The sequence below is a fragment of the Malaclemys terrapin genome, chromosome 3 (assembly GCF_027887155.1).
Source record: "Malaclemys terrapin pileata isolate rMalTer1 chromosome 3, rMalTer1.hap1, whole genome shotgun sequence".
Taxonomy (NCBI): domain Eukaryota; kingdom Metazoa; phylum Chordata; order Testudines; family Emydidae; genus Malaclemys; species Malaclemys terrapin.
This window is the reverse complement of record NC_071507.1, coordinates 149,366,782-149,379,989: the sequence shown is the minus strand read 5'-3', so window position 1 is coordinate 149,379,989 and position 13,208 is coordinate 149,366,782. Positions and strand designations below refer to the sequence as shown.

Genomic DNA, 13,208 nt, shown 5'->3' with positions numbered 1-13,208 from the left:
CATATTAAATAACATATATAATAGCATCTGTTTTTAAACCATGTTTAAATAAGATAAATCAGTACTAAAATGATTAATCATTTCACCTTTGATATACTGCTTCGGTGTTTAATAATAATATATTATTGATCTCCCAACAAAAATGCTTAGACTGTAGATTATGTATAGTTTAATAAACAATGCAATCAAAGCATCATAAAAATGAGACTACAATATTTAAAAAAATGAGAAATGCCATCATTAAAACTGAACGATGGCCTCTGTTGTGATGTTATCCACATTCTGAAAATTTCAGTCCTTGCCAGTAAGTAGTAAGTTCATTCCCTTTCTACTTCAGCATGGTGTCAGTGTGGATTGTTCCTTCTTTTACATTTTGCCTCTTATGCATTAAAATGCCTTTAAATGATTGATTTAAACAAAGAAAACAGTTAATACGAATATTAAGTTCTTTATATGTTTAGTCTGAAGGTAATATAGTGAATAGAAGATTGTTCAAAAAGACAACAAATATGAGTCATAATTGAATCAATTTGATGTGCTGCTAACTTTCTCTCACAGAGTATGAAAACTATCCTTTTTTTTTTGTTTTGATCAAACAACATTTAAACAATTTTCATTAAAGTTCCTTTTCAGGATCTCTTACACAGCACAAAATGTGGGAAGTTTGAAACAATATGAAAATGAGTCAGTGTTCTGACAGAGTCTGGATATAATTTGTCACAATGTCATGTGAAGTTGAAAATTTCTTAATAAAACACCTTCATAGCTATAAAATCAACCCTCCGCTATTTTGTAAATAAACTCCAGAGTTCAGTTCTATTAGCCCTGCATTTGTTCTCCTGTGTAACAATAGCCGTGTGGGTCTATGCCTCTGCTGCCTGGATGGGCCAGACTGAGAATGCCATGTTCAGGGCAGACTGCAGGAAATAGGGCAAATACTCCTCAAAACTGGTGGTTTATTCTATAATTCGATTCACCAAGGCAGTAACAAAAGAGCTTCTGTAATACCATATTGGTTAACAAGGAGCCTGTGGGCATTCCAGCTCTTTGCTCCCATCAATACAACCATGTCTAATATAATGAAAAGTTATTGGAAAACCTTCTTCACCATATGTAAGGTTCACCAGTTCCAAAGGAACAGACAATTATCTCCAGGTCAATATGAATCTCAGATCTTACCCAGATATCACACTGTCAACCAATCCTTAACTAAATCTAACATTTATGAATAAAAGAAAGAAGAGAGTTATAAATGGTTAAAATATCAATATACATACAAGTGAGTTCCAGTGTTCATAGTTGAAAATCACAGCAGTGATGGAATAAACTTGTAAAAGTCTCTCTGGAATCATCCCAACAGGTCAGAATCCAAAGGCAGCTTAAATGTAAAGTCTGTTAAAGTCTTTCCAAGCATTTTCCAAGGTATTCCAAATACTTATTTGGAAGATCTCCATTTTATGACTTATACTTTCCCTGTTAAAAGTTTAGAGATGGCAGGATCAGGCCCGAGGTTTCTCTTTTATAGCTCTTCTAGCAGGTTGACAAGCCTCCTCACAGAAATTGTCACAGCAGGGCCTTCCCACAAGGAAGAATAGCAGTGCAGATGGCCTGTGGACCACCTGCTTTGAAGTTAATCTTCTATTTTCTATGCATACACAGGTAAACTAGTTACACTCATTCACATAAGGCAATTAGCCGATTCTCCGGCTAATCTGATATCCTAGATAGTTATGATCATATCATACTATATCATAGATAGTTAAGCTGAAGACAATGTAGACAATAATATTATTAGTTTCCTACAGTATCTTACATCTGGACACAGTCACATACATAATTAAGGCAGTTAACACATGTATCATCGACAAGCTAATTTGGTTACATTAAGCTAAGGTGCCACAAGTACTCCTGTTCTTCTTTTTGCGGATACAGACTAACACGGCTGTTACTCTGAAACCTTTGGTTACATTGTTAAACATCTAACAGAATATAGGTAAACACAGACAAATACACTTAGTATCTACCCTTGATTTCTATTACTAAAAATGAATGAGTTGATTGCTACTCTAGTACATCTCTTTGAAATTCACATACAAGTGAATTGTCTGCATACAAATGCCTCTTGTTAAGTTGTTATGGGTCATACATAGGTTGTCTGGTCTGCTGCCACAGCCTCTTTGAAGATACAAGGCTTCATTCTTTGAGGGTGGGCCACTGTAATGTAAGGTACGGAGGTAGCAGAAATGGACTTTCATAGGATGTAATGCAGAAATTTAAATTTGTAGAGTTTTTTGATTTTTGTTCTCAAAGGGATTAAATTGGGTGTCATGTACAGCATAACTTAATTCTGATTATCAGTTGATGGTAGGAAGGGTAACATAACTTTGTGTCCTTTAATGTAATTTTTGTTGTAGCTGATAAAGCATTCCGTGACATGAAAGTACTCAAGATGAGTCAGTCCATCATAGTTTCTGGAGAATCAGGAGCTGGCAAGACAGAAAATACAAAATTTGTTCTGAGGTTTGTACATGTGTAACCAGAAAATTATTTAATGGGAATCTTTTGTATTGATACATTAGTATATCATGTTCAGAGATAAATTCTAAAGTCATTTGTAATGTTATTAATATATATTTAAGGCATGATCCAGCAAGACAGCTGAATGCTCCCAACCCTCTGATTTCAGAAATATACAGTTAAGGTTAAACTTAAAAGAAATGCAAACAGGATAAATAAGACTGATTTTTGGAATGGTGGTCACTGTGTTCATAGTAATCATGAGTTTCAGTAAAGTCAGTAATGAGCTCACCCTGCAGCAATGGCTCCTGTCCTGCAGGACACTGCCTGGCCAGCTCTTCATACTGGACATTGCAACCTGGCACATGTGCTTGCAGCGCCACTTGGGTTTGGTTTGTCCATCCTCCCTAGATAGAGATGGGAGAGCGGATGGGCCAAACCTCAGTGGTGCTGTGACCAGATTGCAGTAGGAATCATTGCTTTCCAACCTTCCTCCCATGTTCTGGGCCTCACCTTTCAACATCCCCACTATATAATCCACTATTTTATTCACCTTCGTCCCCCCGCCCCCCCATGGTACACTTTTTTTGGTGTCAGTCTTCCTTTTAAAAGAAAAATATAGCCAAATAGCCTACCAACAACTGCAGTTATGGATTAAATGATATTTTGGGGTGAAACGTTAATTTTACTATGTAAAAGTGAAAACTACATTTGGTGACCCTTGTGTGGGACTTTTTTCCCTGCACGTCTGCCATGAACTCTACTCAAAAATTTCATGCCAAAACTGTAGCTTTAGTGATAAAATATGGAAATGACAGAGCTCCCAAACAACCTTTACTCTACACCATAGTGACATAAGGCAATAACCCTATGATTGTGTTTTGGGAGTTTGGTATTTGTTGTCCCAAGTTAGATAAAGATGAGTTTTACAGATACTAGATTTTTTTTTTTTACTGTTTTCCTTAATGGTGTCATGCTAGGGCAGAATTATGGTTTATACCCTAACTGTGCATTTCTGTACCTTACCATGCTTGTATTTCTTTTAAGTTTAACCTTAACTGTGAATTTCCTGGGTTTCTAACTCTTAGTCTAGAGTAAAAGTAATTATCTTAAAAATACTGATATGTATGCTCAACTTCAACCACAGCATAACATAGGGTTTTATTGGGAATTTCTTTTTTGTTCTTATGTGAACACTAAACAACAAATACTGAGAACACTAATGTGATATTGATTTGAAGATGCATAGTATCAACCTTAAATCATTTTTTATTTTATCTTAACATTTATGACTCTATTGACTGCTATGCCCTGGCTGCTTGATGCCCCGCTGGAACAGTACAATTATAGAATACTGCTCAGTAAAGCCTACTTTATCAGCTCATTTGCTTTGCCAGAGTACTGTAATGCAGAGAGTGTACATATCACTTTCCATCTTCCTCCTGTCCTCCAAATTCCCTTGTAGGCACCCCTAATTTCCCCCTCCCTTCTGCATCCCACATTTCATTGCATGCAGATGCCCTAGTTTTCCTTCCCTTCTGAACTCCAGAAAAGATGGCCACTGCCCAAAATCACTTGCTCCTCAGTGGTGTTCTCTGCCTTTTGACAGCTTAGGAGGCCACCGTCTAGCCTGAGGACCATTTGGCTTCATCCTTATAGGAAGCAATGGGATATGGATGGCATTTTGAAAGAGGGCGTCTTAACATCCCTGTGGTCTTTCTTCCCCTGAGAACATTAGAAGATGGCAGCTGTATTGAAAGAGTTCTTTGTGGAATTTTCTAAAACTGAATATTCTTTTAGTGAAAGAGCAACCTTGTTATGAAGCATAACAAGAGGACATTACCACTACTCCTTTTAAAATATTCTTCAAATGTAGCCAATGATTACAAAATTTCAGTGGGTTTTAACTTTGTGGAATGTTTGAAGGGTCTGCATTGTATCTTGTTACTGATAAGTAACTGGTACAAATAAGTGTAACGGTGGAGGCAAAATTTCTCAAAGGATCCATTTTTAAATTTAATTTTAACCTCTAAACTAACTAATGGATTTACTTGTACACTTTCACCAAGTGTAAGCTATGTTTAGTGTAAGCAGTTTTAGAGTGCAGACTATTTTTTTGTAAAATTAGTCATTTTTAATTCCTTCTTTAAGGACAAAATTGAACTCTGTCCTAATTACGGAGCTGCAATTTGCTCCTCCAGAATCCAAACAGGATTTTGTTTATAGGCTACCAGACAGTATGTGTGTGAATAATCATTAATTCTTGATGTATGGATAAAAAGTGCTGTATAAAAGCTTAACAAATAGCTACAGATGGCACAATAATATACTAGTCAAATTGACAAAAAAAACTCACTTCTACAAATATTGATATACATATAAAGCTATGAAAAGATTGTAAAAATGAAGTCAGAAATACCAAAAACCACATTAAAGCCAACAAAAATACGTATGTTCCTTTTACAAAAGAAGAGTGTTTTAACTTATTTAAATGCCTATGCACAGAGAACTTGTAAAATAATCTTCCATTTAAAATGTTCAGATATGTTCTCCTCTGTGTAAATGGCCAACATATAATACAGACATTTAACAATTTCCTCAATTAGACTGAGGCAGCGTTACTTGGGAGTAAAAGAGAGACATTGCTTTTTATTCTTCTTTACAGGTATTTGACTGAATCCTATGGTACCGGTCAAGATATTGATGAAAGAATAGTAGAAGGTATTGTATTTTATTAAAGTGAACAAACCTTACTTGGTTTGATATGTGTAGGGGCAGTTAGACAATCATTGACAACAGTGTTTTTTAGTGGAATGTGGTGTGTTGTTTTGTTTTGCTCAAAATTGGGAGGAAACACAGAAGCAATTTTCAAGAATAAGGTTTCTCCAATCAATCTTTCTGCCATGTTAATTCATATATGTCTTAAAGCAACTCATTCTTAATACTACTTCCATGTCATCTTTATTGGATTTACATTTGTCATATTAACACATTATAAGGCCAGAAGGGAACCATTGTGATTATCTAGTCTGTATAATAAGGCCACAGGACTTCCCTGAACTAGAATATGTCTTTTAAATATATATCCAACCTTGATTTAAAAATTTCTAGTGAAGGAGAATCTACCACAATCCTTATTAAGTTGTTCCAATGGTTAATAATCCTCACTGTTAAAAATTTGCACTTTATTTCTAATCTAAATTTGTCTAGCCTCAACTTCTAGCCATTAGATCTTGTTCAGAGAAATAGAGCAGGCTTTCATTTTTTGTTTTTATCGATATGGTATAATAAGCATGATGTTGCTTAATTACAGCTGGGTATATAAACATCCAAATCCATGTTATGTGCCGTGGGATCTCAGAAAGTGACTGACAGTTGGACATAATGCCTGAAGCTGCATTCCATAATGTTGATTGGTATCTGTAGGTATTCTTGGAAAAAGCTGTGAAATAATTGTGCTATCTACAATAGCATCTACTGCAGGTTTGAAGCAATTTTTAATCAATTGTAAACACCTTCTTAACAAGCATGCTCACAACTGCTGTATTGTTAGGAGAACCTGTAACTGATCTGAAAGACCTCTTGTCACCTTTTTATTCAATAATCCACATTTCTGTAAATATTAAGCTATTTTTAAGTTCTTCAATAAGTATTTATTATTAACGTAGCAACTTTGAAGCCCAGATTTTCATATCTCATAAACTCTTTTTTGTTTATAACAACTGTTAAGAAAGCCATATTAAGAAGTTTAACCATCAGGTTATAATTTTGAATAAAAAAAAAACAAAATTCCAAGGAAGGGCTGACACTTTATCATCCTTAATTTATCTCACTATAGTGGGTTTCCTATTGATAACCTTTTAATGTTAGTAGCATCCGATTTGTAGATAATTTCAAGAGACTTTAAATTTGGAACAGTTCCTACTGAATTTCTTTAGTTATAAGTTTTAATAGAGTTCAATTTTAAGGTGAAGGCATGTGTCACAGTGCAGAGCAACTACACCTGTATTTCCTCTCAGTGGTCCAGCCAGGACATCCAGGCTTCCAGCTCCCCAGCCATTGCCTTTTTGAGTGGAGAACCATATGTCACCCCTTCTGACTGGGGAATTTCCAGGCTCCACTGTTCCCTGCCTTCACTGTGTTATTTCCCAGCAGATACTAGCTGCCTGAGCACACCTGCTTGATTTCTCTTCAGAGACTGATAAGAGTGATTGTCAACAACTATAAGTTACCACACAGTTCTTTCTATGCAAGCCTATTTTATTCCTAAAATAAAAGCATTACAGAGAAAACATTAAAAACAATAAAAGAACCTGCAGGCATGCTAATAAGCTTACCAGGTTTCATCACAACCCTAACATAGATTCTGGCAGGCGTAGTTCAAATTCCCACCCAAGGGGTTCCTTATAGTTATAAATTCATCACAGTTTCAGCTTAGAACAAGCACATAATCTTCAGAGGCTTCAGTAGGACCAGTCCTTCCAAACCTACCCTAAGGATTGGGCCCTCCATGGATCAAGAAGAAGGCCCTGAGCCAGTTTAAAACCAGGCTACTTATCGAAAAATCCTTTCTTTGTTGGTCCCTGGAGAATCCAGTTTGAACTTGTATATGCACGCCTCGCTGAGGGGGTGGCTTCCGCTGATAATGGAGGAAGTATGTTAGCATCCCCCTCCTGCTAGAGAAGATACATACAAAGCCACAATAATACATACACAGTTGCATTTAAAACAATGTACCCCAAAGGTATCAACCCTAATTCAATAAACCTTAATTCAGTAAACTTTATCTCAACTCCATAAGGGTTCCTCAGGATATTACAGGATATTGTCAGTCTGTCACTGTAGGTTGTCAGCAGTTCCTTAAAAATAGTTTTCTATGGTTTGATAGACAAAATGTGGAAACAGTTTTGCCAAGCCTGCTACTGCTGCTTTTGCTAGCTAGCAAAATTTTTTCAGAAGCACTGTGCTGCACAGCTTAAATGGTGCATGTTTAATATGTATGCACTGAATTATTGCGATGCTATATTGGATGGAGCTATTCTTGAAGACTGGGAGCTACAGCTACTGCAGAATGTGGCTACCTGCTTGGTGGACTTTAGTGATAGGAGGCACCTTCCAAGTCTTCTCCAAAGTCAGCACCGTCTTCCATTGTGTATCTGTGGGCATTCAAGGTGTCAGTTTTGAACTGTAAAGCCTTATGTGATTTGGAGACCTTGCTACTGAAGAGCTTACCTCATTCTAACAACAGTTTTAAGTCCTTAAAATTAAATGTTGTTGGGATAGATGCTGGGTTTTCTTAGAGCACAGCTCTTGGTCCCCTCCCCCCCCCCCTTATTAATGTTACTGTGCATAGTGTTCACCTCATATATACTTATTCATGCTTTTGCCTGAGTAATAGGTGGGAAAATTAGTTGTATTTTGGGGCAATCCACTTGGAGCTCAAATTGTCCATCGTATTTTGTTTGTTATTATTTACCCAGTTTTCTTTAAGAAAATACTAGCTGAATCATTTTCATTGATAGCCACCAAATATTTTATAGTTCAGATTCAGGAACTGCACCTGGTGTACAATATTTAAAGTTTGTATTACAAATTGCTTCCGCAATAGATTCAGTACAATTTGAAAAAAAAAATGCTGTTTTCCATGTTAATTTTATTTCTAAGGGAAAGACTTATTCAACTTTCAAATGTCATCCTCAGTAGTTACTTTACAGTTACGATAACTAATTATTCAAAGTGATGTGAAGTCTTTTTTTTTTTTTTTGTGCTAGTCATCTTTGAATCAAATTTTGAAATCTTTTATTTTTTAAACAGCCAATCCACTCTTAGAAGCCTTTGGAAATGCAAAGACTGTTCGCAACAACAATAGCAGCCGTTTTGGAAAATTTGTAGAAATCCACTTCAACGAAAAGGTTTGAGTACTTCGTTTGTAGTTAGGTATTCAGTGGTGAGTTTTGTTTGGTGGCATAGGTTTTTGTGGGTGGCACCCTCCCATCATGTGAATATGTAATCTCTGTTCATCCTCAGTCATTGTTGATTCATATACAGCAGTGTTTCTCGATTACTGGTCCGTGGATTGGCACTGGTCCCTGAGATCTCCCTGACACAGTTTTGGAAGGCAGCAAGCCAGTCCCTGATATCAAAGAGGTTGAGAAACTCTGATATAGAGGATTGAAGATAATCTCTTCACATTTTCAAGTGGTTGCAAATACAGCATTCAACCATTGCCTGGGAACAGATGCACCAGACCAGAAGTAGGCTGAGTGGAAGCAATGGTTAGCTTGCTTACCAGACTCAAGGGAAAGTTGTATTCTGCAGTCCTTGAAAAAGAGAATTGAAGCCACCCCTTACCATGTCATTACTGGCAAACTGATGGAATATTATTTTAATTTAAAAAAATGATACTCCCCTCCATTTAAAAATGTACTGTTAACAGATTTTAACCAGGTTTTGGCACACGATTCTCCTGATATGTGTACAAAAGTAAATATTGCACATTATGCATAGGGTGTGCATGCATTACTTGCATACATTTGGGGATTTGCACACCTAAATGAGGAATGAACATTTTTATGCGTTTGTATGAAAATTTGGACCCTCATGTCTATAGCTGGTATTTTGGGGCTGAATGAAATCATACTGTTGGACTGAGTTTTTTGTGCCAAAAATGCCTATAACTATACAGTTTAACAAAAGTTATATTTTAGTTTGTGTTTTAAAAATAGTTTAAAATATATAATAGTATCTAAGGAAATGTTTTCATCTTTTGCCTGGTAGTGGCCATCCTTGGGTACCTACAGTTGGAACACTCTTGATCATACCAAGCAGATATATTTTTAAATGTCTGTATTTTTTTGGATGATTAAAAATGTAATTGTTTTTCTTTCTCCTAGAATTTGGTGGTTGGTGGATTTGTGTCACATTATCTTCTGGAGAAATCCAGGATCTGTGTTCAAGGCAAAGAGGAGAGGAATTACCACATCTTTTACAGGCTTTGTGCAGGTGCTCCTGAAGATATTAGGCAAAAACTGTATTTAAGCTCTCCAGATAACTTTAGGGTGAGTTTGCTGCTGCTGTTTTTTTTTAATCTTTTTATCTAGTTATTAACATACCTGAACTTTTCAAACAAATGTCAACAAATCTTATTCATAACCTCTATTTATTACCTTTAAAAGACCAATTTGTGGTGTTAATCTCTTATTATTGTGTATTTATTTATTCATTGATCATAACCATTCATTATAAAATCTACTTGATCCTAATATAAGGCTGTCTATCATTTTTCTGTTTAAAGGGTTTCCCGTAGTTTATTTCTCCATGCCACTAATCTTGGGGAATTTTTGTGCTTTTACAAAAATGAGCTATTACACATCTGGATCGTAGTAGTGATTTTTATCAGTGATACTTCCTTTGGACTTTAACCTAATGGAATCAACTGTGGGTTCTGTGGGTAACCTAACTTCAGTTGCCCTGACAATTTATACTTATTTTCCTCCAAAATACTGTTATCTTAAGGAATTGCATTATATATGCAGGCAGATCCAGGAAATAGCATCCTTTCCCTCCCCCTGAACCCCCTCCTCTTTGGTTTTGTCTCCTCTTCCTGTGTATTCTCATCCCCCTCTAGTTCCCACCAGCTTCACCCACTCATCTTCCCTTCTCCACCCTCATCTCCTTCCACCAACATAAATCTAGGTCCCACATCCGTGGCATCCTCCTAAGTTCTGTTGACATTTACCCCAACTCTGCCCTTCCCTTTACCCCCACAATCTCCACCTCCCATATCCATTCCTGCCACCATCTTTGTCCCTCTCATGCCACCTAACCTCCTGCCAATAATCCCCTTCTTTCTCCCATCCCTCCTCCCCTTCTCTTTCTGTCTCTGGATTTCCCACTCTATTTCTAAAAAGATTTCAGCTATCCATGACCTCTTTGTATCTCACACCTTCCAGTTCCTGGCTCTCTGAGATCAGGATCCATTCATAGGACAGTCCTTTAGTGCTGCCGCATCTGCCAGAGACTTCTTTGATACTTCTGCTCTGGATCAGACTGCGGTGGGCTTCTCTCCCATTCCTGCTGCTTCCAACCCTCCACTCTCCACACTTTCTCCTTATTTGAACCACACTGCATCTGACACTCCTTCCACTCCATGGTGCTGTCATCTACTGTCAGCATTCCTCTCTGATTTCGACTCCTGGCTCTTTTTTCCTCTCCTTATCTCCCACACTCATAGTCTGTGACCTCAGTTTCCATGTTGTTGACCCATCCAACTCTTCGACTGCACACTTCTTCACCCTCACCTCTTCAATTGATCCACAGCCCTGGTTGAACTCTCCCACTCAGCCAAAGGGCTGTTCACTTGACTTAGTCTTCACCAAGCACTGCTCTCTTTCTAATCTCTCTGTTGCTGAGTTCCCCTCTCTGACCATCCCTCATGATTCTCCCTCCTCCCCCCATAACCTGTCAGTTGGCCTTTCCATGATCTCCAGTAAATCAGTGTTGATGACTTCTCTTCTGCTCTCAGCCCTGTCCTCTCTTCTCTTTCTTCCTTACTATGGTGGTTGATTCTTTGTACGCTTCACTCCCTTCCATCCTGGACTCTTTAGGCCATCTCTCCCTCATTGTAAAGTTTTCCCTGCTCTCCCCGCACATCTGCTTCCTCTGCTCCTCCTTGCATGCAACAGTGTCTCTGTGGCAGGAATCTTGTAATCAGGTTGATTTCCTCCTTCAATTCTGCCATCTTCATAGCTAAACATCTCTACTACTACAACTTGAATCCCACTCCTGCAGTCCCAGCTGCCTTTTCGTCGTCTTTGACTCATTGCTCAAACCCTCCCTTCTTGTTGACTCCACTCTCCTCTCTGCACAGGATCTTGCCAATTTCTTCCCTGAGTCCAATTGACAAAATATAACACAGAAAATCCCATCCCCTTGGCTTGCCTTCATTTCCCCTCTTACAATGCTTTTATTAGTCTCCTTGTGACAGTCAGAGGCTTCTCATCTGCCCTCTTCCTAACCCCTCCACTTGACCCAGTGACCCCATTCTGTCCCCTGATCTCTCTCTGACCCACTCTCATCCACTCCCTTACTCTTCTCCTTAACCTCTCACTCTCTTCCAGCTGTTCCCCTCAGAATAGAAACATGCTCTAGTCTCCCCCATCTTAAAAAAATTCCCCCAAAGCCACCATCTTGACCCTACTTACCTCTCGGACTACTGCCTCGTCGCCCTTATTGAATGTGCTATCTGCAATTGTCAAAAGGGAGTTCCTTTCCTTTGATCCCATTCTAGACCATCTCCAATCTGGTTCCCTCCCCTTGCACTCAATTGAAACTGCTCTCACGAAAGGCTCAAGCTCAGAACCCGTATTCCATCCTTATCCTTGATCTGTCAGCTGCCTTAGACACCATTGACCATCTTCTTCTTTTTGAAACCTTGTGCTCCCTTGGTTTCTGTGACTTCATCCTCTCCTGGTTCTCCTCGTATTCTTGAAATGCTCCTTCAGCATGTCCTTTGGAGGAACCTCCTTATCCCCTCTCCAACTTTCAATGGGGGTTCTACAGGTCTCTGTCCTTGGTCCCCTTCTCTTCTTCTGCTATATCTTACCTCTGGATAATCTCATCTGCAAACATAAATTCAGCTATCACTTCTGTGTTGAGGTCTCATAGATCTACCTTTCTACCCCAGGCCTCTCTCCTTCTATCCAAACTAAAATCTTGGCCTGTTTGTCTGACATCTCCTCATGAATGAGTAGCCCTCAATTTAAGCTAAACATAACTAAAATATATTTGTTCCCCACGACCTCCTTTCTCACTTGTTATGGAAAACACCCTCATCCTACTTTTTTGTCAGGCTCATAACTTGGGCATCCTCTTCAGCTTGGACCTTTCTCTCTCCTTGCATCCAGGCTAAGTCTAAATCTTGCCAATTCTTTCTGCATAACATCTCTAAGATATGGCCTTTCTCATGCACCCACACAGCTAAAATGCTCCTCCAGTCTTTCATTGTCTTGTCTCCTGGGAGATCTTTTATTTTGACAAATGCAATCTGCTGAGATCCCTTCAGAATGCTGCTGCAAAGATCATTGTCCTAGTCCATCAGTTTGACCATGTCCCCCTTCTCTTCTTGACTTCTCCTTCTCTATTGCATCAAACATAAGCTGCTTTTTTTCCATTTTTAAGGCCTTTCATAGATTATCCCTACATACCTACCTATGGCCTCCCATACACTTATCCAGAGGTCTGTTCTCATCTCCAGTCAGCCCATGATGCTAGCATCCCATACTCATTTGTTTCATTTTCAAATTTCATGCTTTGCTATGTTGCCCTTCATGCTTGGGAGGAAGTCCCCCTAAACATCTGCAAAGCTGCCTTATTATTCTCCTTCTGAGTCTCCTTAGAACTCTGCCATAATGCCTCATCCTGACCAATATTGTCTCATTGTTTCCTTGTATTCCCCTGTTGTCCTGCCTGTATTTATCTGTTTTCTCTTGTCTTCTACTTAGATTGTAAGATCTCTGGTGCAGGAACTGTCTTTTTGTTCTGTGTTTGTACAACACCATGACTAGGGCTTCTAAGTGCTATGGTAATACAGATAATACAGACCCTATTCCCCCATATCTAAAGTTGACTCCTTTCTGTATAACTTTCTTAGCTTAAATGGAGTGAGGTACTGTTCATAAAGTATTTTATAA

General features: G+C 38.3%; 1 protein-coding gene across 10 annotated transcripts in view; it reads left to right on the top strand.

Annotated features, from left to right (window-relative positions):
* MYO6 (myosin VI) overlaps positions 1–13,208 on the top strand; it is a 163,209-nt gene that overhangs the window by 61,083 nt on the left and 88,918 nt on the right. For all 10 annotated transcript variants that reach the window (XM_054021868.1, XM_054021874.1, XM_054021873.1 and 7 more), the window contains 4 exons: positions 2,415–2,520; positions 5,183–5,238; positions 8,332–8,429; positions 9,411–9,575. In XM_054021868.1, the coding sequence (XP_053877843.1) occupies positions 2,415–2,520; positions 5,183–5,238; positions 8,332–8,429; positions 9,411–9,575 (425 nt within the window). The remainder of the gene's footprint in view (positions 1–2,414; positions 2,521–5,182; positions 5,239–8,331; positions 8,430–9,410; positions 9,576–13,208) is intronic.